We start from the raw sequence: 13,017 nt of genomic DNA, 5'->3' as shown, positions 1-13,017 counted from the left end.
CAGAGCATACTATCAAAGAATTGGGGGAGAGCCTTCACTCCCGATCTAGCCTCAGAAGGTTTAGCCCAGGTATTCAAAGACACAATTACATTTAACACCAAATACATTAAACTCAAATTAGGTCTCTGATTGGAACAGAATGGAACACGCTCCTGCAATGCAAAACAATCCACATTTCACATTTAGTAGTGTCCTAGTGAAACACTACACTGGGAGCTTTTCCCGGCGTTTTTGCCAAACGAAGGGCTAAAACACTGTGTGAACATAGCCTTAGGGGTTACTGAGCATATGATTGGATGTCTAGGATGTTTTCAGGGTTAATATCACTGGATGTCTACAGTACTTTAGAGATTAATGAACATATGCCTGGTGGTCAAGGTCATGTGAAGATGACAGAATAAAAGTAAATTTGATAGTGGATATCACTAACTTTATCCTTATCTACAGAGGCCAAGTGGGGTACAGCTCTGTTAATGTTAGTTACTCTTTGAACACTATTGAACAAACCAATAAAATGTTAATGTGCCTGCACCTCAAATGGGACGTAAATTGCGTCAAAATATAGCGCAAATGAGCTAATTTCTTGTTAAACTAGATGTTTGCGCCTCACTAGACACTTTTTTTAAAGTGTTCTGAAAAAGAGGCGTGGCTTAACAGAAATGAGGCGTGGCTTAATATGTACCATCGTGCCTCGAAAACTGGAACAACATTCTATCGCAAACTAAGCCAAATCCAAGGTGGTAAAAGTCAAGTAAGATGCGCCAAATTTATCAACAGCTTTCACCACTGTGATGAATTTGGTGAATCTTCTGGCTGCCTTGTCTAAGTTTACTTTGTCTTAGACTGCATTAGTACATCTGCTCCAATGGATTGGGCATTTTTTTATTCAAGAAATAAAAGGGTTAATAGATCACTTTGATGACATAATGAACTGATGATACATTAACACATTATTCAATGATCATCATTGGCGTTTTTATAGGAATCACATAGAAATGTAGAATGCATCTCTCTCCATTATGCTTCTTCTGTAGTCCTGCTCCTGTATATGAAGACATTCTGTCTGGGACATTGCCAGTATTCCTCCCTCTGCCCCTGTCCCCATTGCTTTTAATGTGACTGTTTTGATACTGCAAGGCGTGCCTGATCCCAGACTCATGTGATGGAGAAAAAGAGAGGGAGGGGAAGACTTAAGAGAGGAATAGAAGGAGAGGCTGTCATCTAAAAGAAAAAAACCCACACACTGAAGCATGTGTAAGATAGTTGGCTAGAGGCTGCTCTGGTTAGAAATCACTTGCATTTTACAACTTGAGAGGAAGCTTTCCTGGATCTGGTAGAGAATAAGATACTTAACAATAGCAGCCTGCGGACAGATCCATAGGGGTCAGTGAAAGCTGACACAAACCTCTTCTATAGCTGGACACTGCAGACTGGAAATTCAAAGCCTCTATATACTGTCAAGTAGATTCGCTCTCAGAGGAGTTTTTTTGTTATCCTAAAGAAGAACACCGGTCACAGAGCTTGGAAAAAGAGAAAGGATCTCAGCATGGGAGCTGGGACTTCTACAGAACAGGTCGCAGACAAACCCAATGAAGAACAAGTTGAGGAATGCGTTGACCTGGGGCAACAGGAGCAAGATGGTCAAGAAGTGGAGGTCCATGCAGCAGATGATGCCAAGGTAAGACACAAGATTCATCCTCTTTCATAAAGTACTATAAGGAATGGTCTATTGTATCATGCCCACTGCAGTGAACTAACACAAAGCAATAGGAGTTCACATAGTGGGCATCCAAGTATCTGCCACACCTGTAAATTACATTGTGACAATTTATCTACGATTTCTTACCATACACATATTAAATGCATAAAACACCAGTTAAGGCATTAATACATCTAAGTTATATTATTGCATTTTACCAAATACATCCAAATATTTCATTTCGATGGGAGGCTAAGAATAGGAATGCTCTTAGAGAGTCACACGGGACACAGCACGCATAGTTTCCTTATCAGATAGATGGATGGTATTTGTTGGCAGTGATTTTCATTTTGCTTTACTGTGCACCCACAAAAAGTCCCTCATTGAATACAGAGAGGGATGTGGGGGCATGAAGCCGTCAACTATCCTATAAACAAAACAAAATCACTTGAAATCAGGGATATTTACATTGTGTACATTCCTGAAATTGTGTGAAGGCAAAACACTGTACAGTTACTAGGGGTGGTGTGTTGTACAGCATGGCTCGCCTGTGCATGGGATCTTGCTGTGCCAACTGCGCAATGATAAGATCTGCAGTCATAAAATTGATAATCTCATTAACCTAATCCACAGCCATGTGCGATCCGGACATTGGCATCTATTATAGAGATGAGTTCCTGAGAAAGCCCACACTATTTCACTGCAGGGTCTATGTCCAGCTTATCCTGCATGCAGCATTGACTAGTCATTGTCTACCATCACCCAGCCACTCCTGGATATCTATCCACACCCTCAAGGTTAAAGCACGTGGATGTCTGACCATCTCATTCTGGTTACACACTATCACTTTAATGGTTGATTTTGTGCATCTATCTATCTATCTATCTATCTATCTATCTATCTATCTATCTATCTATCTATCTATCTATCTATCTATCTATCTATCTATCTATCTATCTATCTATCTAATATGATAAATATTGTAAACTTAGTTTATTCATAGGATATCAATTGGTCTGTCAAGAAAATATTTACTTAAATGATAGGAGTCAATTATTCTATAACATTCTATATAAAGATGAGCACATAAAAGGGAATCCGTCCAATTTGCTGCAGATCTGAAATCTGGTAGATCTATTGTACAATCTCTATTTATACATTACTGCAGTCTGTGCTTTCCAATCCTGCTGACTGTGAAACAGTTAAAGCAGCGAGTAACTTCCCAATGCTGCCTGCTTTTACCATTCTGCGAGGGAACTGGTACCCAATAGATTCTTCTACTGCAGTGTGCACACAGAGCAAACTCATGCAAAGGATAGAAAAGTGCTCCATCATGTTGTGCTCTCCTCTACACTGCAGTGATGCTTCGCTTTCGTCTATTTCTGGGTCACGTTATCATCGCCTCCTCCTTTTCCCACACCCTTCTCATAGCTGGCCCTTCTGTGTACATATTAGAGTGGATTGAAAGTGATTTTCCTATTTCCCATTATAGGGATTGAGTCTAATTGAGATGCAGAGGGGAATTTTACAAAGTTGCTTCTTCTGCTCCTGAAGGAATTGCTTGTAAAATGAGTAGGAAATCTGTGAAGTAACTGATGGATGCTGAGTTAGCATTCTGAAGCTGCCCGCATATTAATATGCGCCTGTGAGCGAAGGATAATGGATAATAAAGGGATGGAGGAGACTCGGTGTGGCTTTAACATTATTTCCATAACAGTATTGATCACAATCCATTAATCTTCTACGCAATGACCATTTAAAGTGCACAGTAGAAACCCAACAGAATATATTCCTGAACCATGCCATTTATTCACCACTATGCTTCTTACTTACTTATTTCGCCTTACGGCTATAGCGCCAGCATCTCTATACACACCTTGCAATGCATGACGTTAGTTATTTCCATATGTCCACCCAGAATATTCACCAACAGAACTTACAAAAGCAAATTGGATAGTCTGGAATACACAATTGCAAGTTGTTATTTCTTCTTTATTTTGAGTTCGAGGTGTGGACTAATATTGTAGATGCAAACATAGCCTTCCCCTGCAGTGGCGCTATAGGGGAATTGAACACTTGATGAAAGGTTCCCTCACAGATTACAGATGATTGCAGTGGGACACTCTGTGAACAGATTATCATCAGAGGACCCTTTTTAACAAAAACATATTCTGGCATACATGCTGTGCACAACATTTATTAACGGTTTTAGACACTTTTTACGTCTTGCAAGACAAGGTGGTGTGGCTTAGCTGGAAAGGGGCTTGATCTAGCGATATGGGTGTGGCTTAAAATGCAACACCATGCGGCAAAAATGCGGCAACGTTTATGGCACATAAAACTGGAGTAAACTAAGCCAACTAAAACGTGGTATAAGTTAGAGAAAATTGTCAAGCCCCTCTGGCTAGATGCGCCAAATTTATCACACAACCTGCAACACTTTGATAAATTTGGTGCACGTTTTCTCACTGCCTTGTCTAAGTTTACACTGTCTAAAACGTAGTATTAGTAAATCAGTCCCATTGTCCTAAATGGAGCACCCCTATCTCAGACAGCAATAATATTTGTTAAATAGGGCTGACATATTATATTTAGAAGATAAACCCAAGCACTCCGTTGGTGAATATGCAAAAAAAATTATTCGGATAAGGCAGTGTTTAGAGATAAGTAACGTTATGGCCACAATCCGGCCTTTGTCAAAGGCTACGCATACCCATGGTACTAGCGACCCCATCCTACAGCGCTATTTCTCTGAGGACCTATTTTCTATTGACCAGTGGCAATAGAGTTTGACAAAGGCCGGATTGTGGCCGAAACGTTACCTATCTCTAAATATTTCCTAATTAGAATAAATAATTTTTTTTGCATATTCACCAAAGGAGTGCTTTAGGTTATCATCTAAATATTGACGGAATGGAAACCCTACCCTCAGCACCCAGACAATCTGCAGTCTGTCTGTCTGTCTGTCTATCTATCTATCTATCTATCTATCTATCTATCTATCTATCTATCTATCTATCTATCTATCTATCTATCTATCTATCTATCTATCTATCTATCTATCTATCTATCTATCTATCTCTCTATCTATCTCTCTACAGAGAGATCAATAGGAATGTGTTTGTGATGTCCAATCGCACTATTGTCCTAGAAGCTTAGGTTCATGTCTAGTTGAAATCTCATACTTTCTGTGTTTTTTGTACTATTCATTTATATAAAGAAAAGAACAGGATGGGAGGCAGGGTAGTTTTTCATAGAGGGATTACCAATCTTTACAAAGTTTGCCTACCGCCTTTGCACCTGGAGTCTATAAAACAAACAATTAGTTTGTACATTGCATTAAAGCTGTCTGTCTTCTGAATAGATGAAAAGAATGAAAACATGTTAGAGGTTTGAGAACAAAATGAATTCACATTGTAGTACACAACTAAAAGACTGGTAAAAAAAAAAATCAAGAAAATCACAGATTTGGATGGAAGAGTGTGACCGACCTACAATGTATTAGATATTCATGTGACTAGTGGTAGTGGGACTAAACATGTGATGATGTCTATAATTCCATTAAGTTTTTACATACTTCTATGGTATACATGGAATGTGCATTCATCTCATTGAATAAATGGAAAGTTCGTGAAAAAATGAATCTATTGATTCCATTGAACGTTGATGCTTGCGTCAAGATGGTAAAGTTGATCATAATGTTATCTATTAGTTACACACACTCTCATATACATTTTCTGGACACTACCATCTACATTAGTACATAGACCTCAATCTATTATAAACCCTCAGGCTGTCCTGCCTGTCTTTGGGGGAATTGCTTGACTTGATAAACTCCCCAAGCCCGAACCTCTCCACGCCAAAAAAATACACCACACGCTGTGGCTACAGCAGCTCCTTTAAAGGGAATGTGTTACTAGAGTTATTTTTTTTTTCAGGTAAACAATTATTATTTAAGTGATTACACATTGTTCTAATTTTTTTTAAATTTTTTCACAAGTCAGGAAATATTATAAATTAGATTCTAATTTATAACATTTCCATGTGCTGGGCACTAGAGGGAGCAGTTCCAAAAATGTCAGCATGGTCAATGTGGTAAAGCAACCTCATTTATTTATGCTGCAAATTTGGGGTGGACACACTCTCTCTAGTGTCCTCACACAATCCCCCCTCCCTTCTTCTGGCTAGTGCCAGGAGAAGGAAGGGTTTGAATCTTCAAACGTTCTACACTGTGTGCCGCCATTTTCTGAGCGACTGCACAGTGTAGCAGCATTAGATACAGGGCTCAGCAGACAGTATCACACGAACATAATACACAAATCACATACACGAACATAAATTACCTGCCGCCGCTGCCTCCGCTGGTCTACGCTACTATTCCTTGCGCCTGAACATATGGGCGGAAGCCGCGGCCGGAAGTCATCTGACTGTCCGGCAGCGGCTTCCGGTCCACATGAAAATGGAGCCGGATTTTGCTCTGCGAACGAGGTTCGTTTTGGTCTGTGTGGGAGCGGCGCATGCGCCGTTCCCACACAGACGGCGTGCGCTTCTGAGAATGGAACGGCTCCCGTTAGCATTCTCTATGGGGTTGTATGTGCTGTATTTTATCTCTGTATGTGTCGTTAATCGACACATACAGAGATGAGAAAAAAAATGGCAGCCCCCATAGAGAAGTAAAAGTAAGAACACAGTAAAAAGTAGAACATGAGAACACAAATAATTACAATTTATGTTAATATCATATTAAAAGCAATATGATAAAAAAAAAAATATTTCATGACACCTCCCCTTTAATAATAAATATCAGATACATTTTATATATAACATTTTAACAACATAATTTCATAAACGTAGGTCTAAATACGGATGTCTAAGTCAGGATAGGGGTCACTTGAAGACGACTCAAAATATCCACCACCTCTCTTTACCCTCAGCCACTATACTCAGTCTTAAATGTACCATTAGACTCCTCTAAACCAGGACACAGCTTTTTAGAGCCAGGACCCTTACGTCCCATACGTTAACCACCTCAGCCTTCTTCTACACTGCTATGACTCCTGAAAGCAAGCGTTCCAAAAAAATACACACAAAATTAGGGGAGGGCCGGCGGTAAAACAGCTCTTGATTTGCCCCCCCCCCCTGTGGAAAGGACCTGCCACTTCCTGGCCCTGCTTTTATTATCATCCTGAAGGATCACTCATTTGCTTTCGTAAGATCCTCCCTGTCTTACTCTTAACCCTTTCCTCACCCTCTTCCCCTAACCCTAGTCATGTCTCCCTACAGAGAGGTCTTGCCTGCCGGCGCTCGTACTTTCATGCAAAGCGTAAACTCCATCATCACTTTCAAGATCCGAGATATGTTCAAATATGTTTGGAAAGTGATGACAGATGGAAACAAATGCTTTTTTTAAAAAGCAGATTTTTTTTAAATAAAGGATACAATTCAAGAAACAAAATTGTACAAATTGAAAATTCCTTGAAACAAACGGAATACACAGCAGTTGGAGAACAGCAGGTTTCGGTTATATGTTATCATGATGGACACATCATGATAACATATAACCGAAACGTTTTGGAGAAAATTTGGCAGCAAGCTGTAACCAATATTACACAAAAATAACAGTGATATTCTAAAATTTACCTCTGATAAACAGCCACCTAATGGATGGATTGTGATTGTCAATAGCGCCCGCTTACAACCAATAGTAACTGGTATATTTATCTGTGCCCACAAATCATACACCTACCCAATTCATAGCAAGATTGTAAAATCAGATTTCTCTCCTTGTATCATCATTCACAAAAAGCTAGCTGCATAAGGGTCTATTTACACTGTGTGCACTGTATGTTCGATGTATGTTCAACATAGTCCTGGCGCAAACGTTAAATGTGTCTATAGACCCCCTATGGGCCTGATGGATGCCAAAAGTGTGTCCTTTAAGCACCCGTTGGGCTGGTATATATTAGTATACCTTTGTTTTCACGGTATAGCAACTGGACATGGCAAAAAAAACTTACCATGCGGTATTTTTCAATGGTGGTCTATGTATATCATATAGTAGCATACATCAGAGGAATTTGTCGGGAGTATGTCCAACAAATGCTATAAACGCAGTGTGAATAAAACCTAAACAATAATTTTATTAAAATATGATAGCATGGCAATATAACAAAAGAAGATATAGAAAACAAAACTCCAGGCAAAAATAATGCACTGTGTTATGCCTAATGCGGGGTCTGAAGGGGCGATGCATGACACATGGATTCAAAGGACACAAAAAACAGAATCTCTGAATGATTCATACTCCCATCAGGCCCCACGCTAGGTGTCTTATACAGTGTATCAGTTTTGCTTGGAGTAATCTTTTAACCCCAATTGTTTAAACGTTTTCATTTTTGTTTTTTTGCAGGATGAGTAGTATTGTGGTATACATATAACATCATTCATGGACCTTATTTAATCTTTTTTTAGGGGGTAATGGAAAAAACAGCAATACCGCCATACCTTTTGCGTTTAAAATATATGTCGTTTACCGTGTTGTATAAATAACATTTTCTACAAGTTTTACTACTTTTGCACAACAAAAACACTTTTTGAAAAATATAATTAGCTTTTGTTTTGCCGTATTCCAAGAGCCATAACATTTTTATTTTACGTTGATGTAGCTATCTAAGGGGTTTAATTTTTGCAAACCAATTTGTTGTTTTTATTGGTACCATACGGCTGTGCTGGTTAAATATTGTGATCATATTATAGTTCGAATCATTACAGACGTATCAATACCAATTATGTGTAGTTTTTCTTTATTTTATTTCATAATAAAGCATTTTGTTTTGGAAATTTTTTTAATTTTTTTTATTTTTACGTAGGATTTGTTTTCTATAATCTTTATTGATCTCTTATTTTTGCTAATGTTTTTAGTCCCACTAGGGGACTTCACTATCTGATTAGGTCCCCGACTGCCACGGAAACCAATTGGCACTCCATGATCACATTGCCTGGAAGGGGGCGATGGGGGTTTGATGGCCGGCATCAGAGTTTTCCACTCTACCTGGCACGGAACACCTGTAAAAAAGAGGTGCTGAGGAATTAAGCCTGCTAGTGACCGCCAAACAAAATGGCGCAATGGCGGTTACTGAGGGGTTAAATAAAGCACAGCTAGTTAAGCACAAACATAAAGTATTTACTTAAAATGTCAGATCTTATATGCACCTAATCAGTTAAAAAACCATGCAAAGCCCAGTAGTTTACAATACCTGACTGTCCAGTGGTTAGTTTTGGAGCCTCTGTATAGTTGTATCATTTTAAAATTATTTTCTTAGTCTTATGTCTATCTTTGCACTAGAGGATTTGCAGAACTTGAATAGCAAAACTAAGCCAATTGTGTAAAATTTTCAGGGTTTGAAGAGTGAAGTACAAAGAAATTGGTTCATTATCAGAAAGTTTTCCGAAAATTTTTTTAATTTCAGGTGACAGAGATGGATAAGGCTTCGTTCACACCTGCGTCAGGACTCCGTTCAAGGGTTCCGTCTGAGCTTTCCGTCAGGGGAACCCATGAACGGAACCCTGACTGTAACAAACGGAAACCAGAGGTTTCCGTTTGCATCACCATTGATCTCAATGGTGACGGATCCGATGCAAATGGTTTCCGTTTGTCACCGTTGTATAAGGGTTCTGTCGTTTTGATGGAATGAATAGCGCAGTCGACTAAGGTATTGATTCCGTCAAAATGACGGAACCCTTAAACAACTGTGACAAACGGAAACCATTTGCATCGGGTCCATCACCATTGAAAGTAATGGTGATACAAATGGAAACCTACGGTTTCCGTTTGTTTCAGTCAGGGTTCCGTTCATTGGTTCCCCTGACAGAAAGCTGAGTTGAAACCCATGAACGGAGTCCCAACGCAGATGTGAACGAAGCCTAAGTATTAGTAAACATATCCAGTAGTTTCTGTATACTTTTTTTTAAATCTGTAACTGAGTGCCAAAAAACAGCTCTCCGTAGCCTTCAAAATGGCTGCAAATGCCTTGCAACTTCCTTCCTTTCAAAGTAAGATTTTTAATTTTGGGGGTTAAAGATCCACTTTCATCACTTCCAATTACAATAATTGTATGCAAGTCTTACTTAAGCTCCTTGTATTTGTAGACTAGATTTCATAAACAGACAACAGAAATCTCTGTCTTTTGACAGCTATTACAGCTGTTGCTCTCTCTGCCCTTCTTAAGACTATTTAACCTCTACAAACACACATAAAAAGATTAACTATGGAAACTGAGCTTCCTGTTGCAAATTATTGTGGATTTGAGACCAAGAGAATGTAAGGCCAGAAAACAGCTCCGGTAATACACAGGAAGTTTCTATTCAGGGATGATGTTATTGTCTAATTACTTATTGCTGTAAAACGATGAAAATGGCTTTAATTTTTGATATTGTGGTCTAATTTTATTTCTAAGAAAATGAAATAAACTTTTTTCTTTCATTGTAATCATATCTTTACATCTGAACATTATGGTTTGTTCCAATGCTAAGACTTAAAGGCGTTATGTGGGGACCAAAACTTATTAGCAGTGTTCTCACTGCCGTATGTGAATACACTGGCTAATATATATTCTATAGAAAATGGGCCCTGGGCAGTAAGCAAAGTAGGTACCTCCCTGCTTGGCATTTTCAGCTGCACATATGCAAATATCCATATAATACTACAATATAGTGCATATAACACTGCCATGTATTTCCAGTCCAGCCATTATGAACAATTTCCTAATGTATTGTTAGTATCTGAATCACTCGATTTAAAAGCAGGAGCAATTCCACCAGTAATAAAATAAAAATCCACATGGTAGCCCTTTAGGCACCACCAGCAGAATACATACAACCCTCCCAATAAGAAAGCATATCATGTGACCTCTCTTGGTGCTGCTAAACTTGTCACGAGTAGTCACTGCTAGGAAAGAAGTTAATACGTATTCTCATTAGCAGATGCTCGGTGCATTGTTTTGTTTCTACTTTAGGTATTTTAAGGATCCCATAGCTGTATTGGAGTATACATATTCCCATTATTTAAAGGGGTTATCTAACATATAAAGGTTGTATAATAGTAATATAGGGGGTCTTTAGAAACCTTCCTCTGTTACCTAGAACAGAGTGCTAATGTGAAGAGCAGGTCCTGCTATGGAGAACCCATGTCTGAGCATTACATGGATCTCAACAGGTGCTGTGCAATGCTTCAGGGGAAATTAATGTTTAAAGACTGTTATTCCTAGTGATAATTGAATCTGATAATCCAGGGGCGTAGCTAGGGGGGGGGGCAGATGAGGCATGTGCCCCGGGTGCAACTAGGATGTAGGGAAGGGAGCCGCCGCAGAGCATCTGTATCAAAACAGCTGATCGCTGCTGGAAGACTACATCTATGCCAGATGGCTGTGGCATTGATCATCGTTAGGACATGATGTCAGGTGACTCAGGTCAGATGACTGGAATGGTCCACTCCCGGGCCAGCACCTACCGCAGTCAAAACGCTGCCGTATGTCTCCTCCTAATGGTGAGTCATGTCAGGCAGAGCAGAGAGTGGTAGCAGTAGGCCGCCACCACTCTCTGTTGTGTCGCAGTGTGCACTAAGTACAAGGGGGGGTTTGTGGCACTAAGTACAAGGGGGGTGGGGTTGTGTGGCACTAAGTACATGGGTGAGGGGATAGTGTGGCACTAAGTACAAGGGGGAGGGGGCAGTGTGGCCCTAAGTACAAGATGGGGCCGTGTGGCACTAAGTACAAGAGGGGGTGTGTGCCACTAAGGACAAGGGGGTCAGTGTCGCACTAAGTTCAAGGGGGCAGTGTGGCACTAAGTACAAGGGAAGATGTGTGTGGCCCTATCTACAAGGGGGGCTGTGTGTGGCGCTATCTACAAGGAGGGCTGTATGTGGAGCTATCTACAAGGGGGCTGCGTGTGAAGCTATCTACAGGAGGCTGTGTGGCGCTATCTACAAGAGGGGACTGTGTGGCGCTATCCACAAGAAAGGGGCTGTGTTTGGCACTATCTACAACAGGGAAGCAGTGTGGCGTTAACTACAAAAGAGGGGCTGTGTGTGGAGCTATCTACAAAGAGGGCTGTGTGTGGAGCTATCTATAAGGTGGGGCTGTTTGTGGAGCTATCTACAAGGGGGCTGTGTGTGGAGCTATCTACAAAGGAGCTGTGCGTGGCACCATCTACAAGAGAGCTGTGTGTGGCACTATCTACAAGGGGGCTGTGTGTGGTGCTATACACAAGAAGGCCGTGTGTGGCACTATTTACAAGGGGGCTGTGTGTGGTGCTATCTACAAGGGGGCTGTGCGTGGCCTCTTTAATTTATTTTCATTTAATTTATTGTTATGTTAACTACCTTATAGAACTATATTGCTTGTAAAATGTCTAAATGGTTTTATGCTCGCATTAAAAAATTGTGAAAAAAAATTACACCTCATTGATATGAACAGGCCCTTAGGACTTCTTGATACAAACATTTTTTATTTTTTTTTGCTACTACTAAATGACAACACCACACGAACTTCATATAAATAGTTTAAAGACAGTGTTCAGCCATATTCCAGCTAAACTCAAGCTGTTTTCAATGAAAGCAACAGCTATGGAATGAAGGTTCTCATAGCCAATGTGTGTTTTAAAGGATTAATCCCTGCATGTGAGTGTAACATCTTTACACTGGGACATTGTGCAACATTATACAAGTGGTGTGACAATCATGTTATAATCCACATTCTGGGAAACTTTCTGAAGAAGATATAATTACTATGAAAACATGCAAATCTGTAAATATGCCCAGATTTTCTTAGGACGAATGTAAGACATAGCAAGTGCTACATGTACATGGTCGTAATTATCACATCCATTGGAATTGATAATTTTCCAAGCTTTGTAAGTGTTTCCTTCATCACCAAGAATGATTCCCAAATTTTTTTTTCAGGGAGGAATACCTGCCTGCTACCTTCCTAGCAAAATATCAGAGCATCTACCTTAGGGTGGAAATTGACCTAAGTCAAGATTTGCATAGGGAGTTAAATATATGGCACCATTATTATTGTACAATAGAAATTATTTTTCCCCCAACTTCCATTTGGTTCTTGGTACTCTGGTGGCCCATGGACTTTAATGAAAGATGGCTCTTTGAGGGTTTAATTCTCTAGATAAATAGGTTTGAACCTCGGCAAAGTAACAGGTCAAGTAAACACTAGCGATAGGGACTAACCACTATAACTGGCACCAAGCAGGTGTCAGTGACAAGTTTTAATAACCCTGGCTTCGTTTTGATTGTCATCCCCTCTGGC

The 13,017-nt window shown here is 39.9% G+C and overlaps 1 protein-coding gene across 1 annotated transcript in view; it reads left to right on the top strand.

Moving 5' to 3' along the window:
• The first annotated feature begins 1,216 nt into the window (after positions 1-1,216).
• Positions 1,217-13,017, top strand: part of AKAP12 (A-kinase anchoring protein 12) — a 127,576-nt gene continuing 115,775 nt past the window's right edge. Inside the window, exon 1 of the mRNA XM_075862843.1 lies at positions 1,217-1,678. Coding sequence (XP_075718958.1) covers positions 1,547-1,678 — 132 coding nt within the window. The 5' untranslated portion in view covers positions 1,217-1,546. The remainder of the gene's footprint in view (positions 1,679-13,017) is intronic.

This window comes from Rhinoderma darwinii, chromosome 4 (assembly GCF_050947455.1).
Source record: "Rhinoderma darwinii isolate aRhiDar2 chromosome 4, aRhiDar2.hap1, whole genome shotgun sequence".
NCBI classification, from domain to species: Eukaryota; Metazoa; Chordata; class Amphibia; order Anura; family Rhinodermatidae; genus Rhinoderma; species Rhinoderma darwinii.
This window is presented reverse-complemented; position numbering and strand designations above follow the sequence as displayed.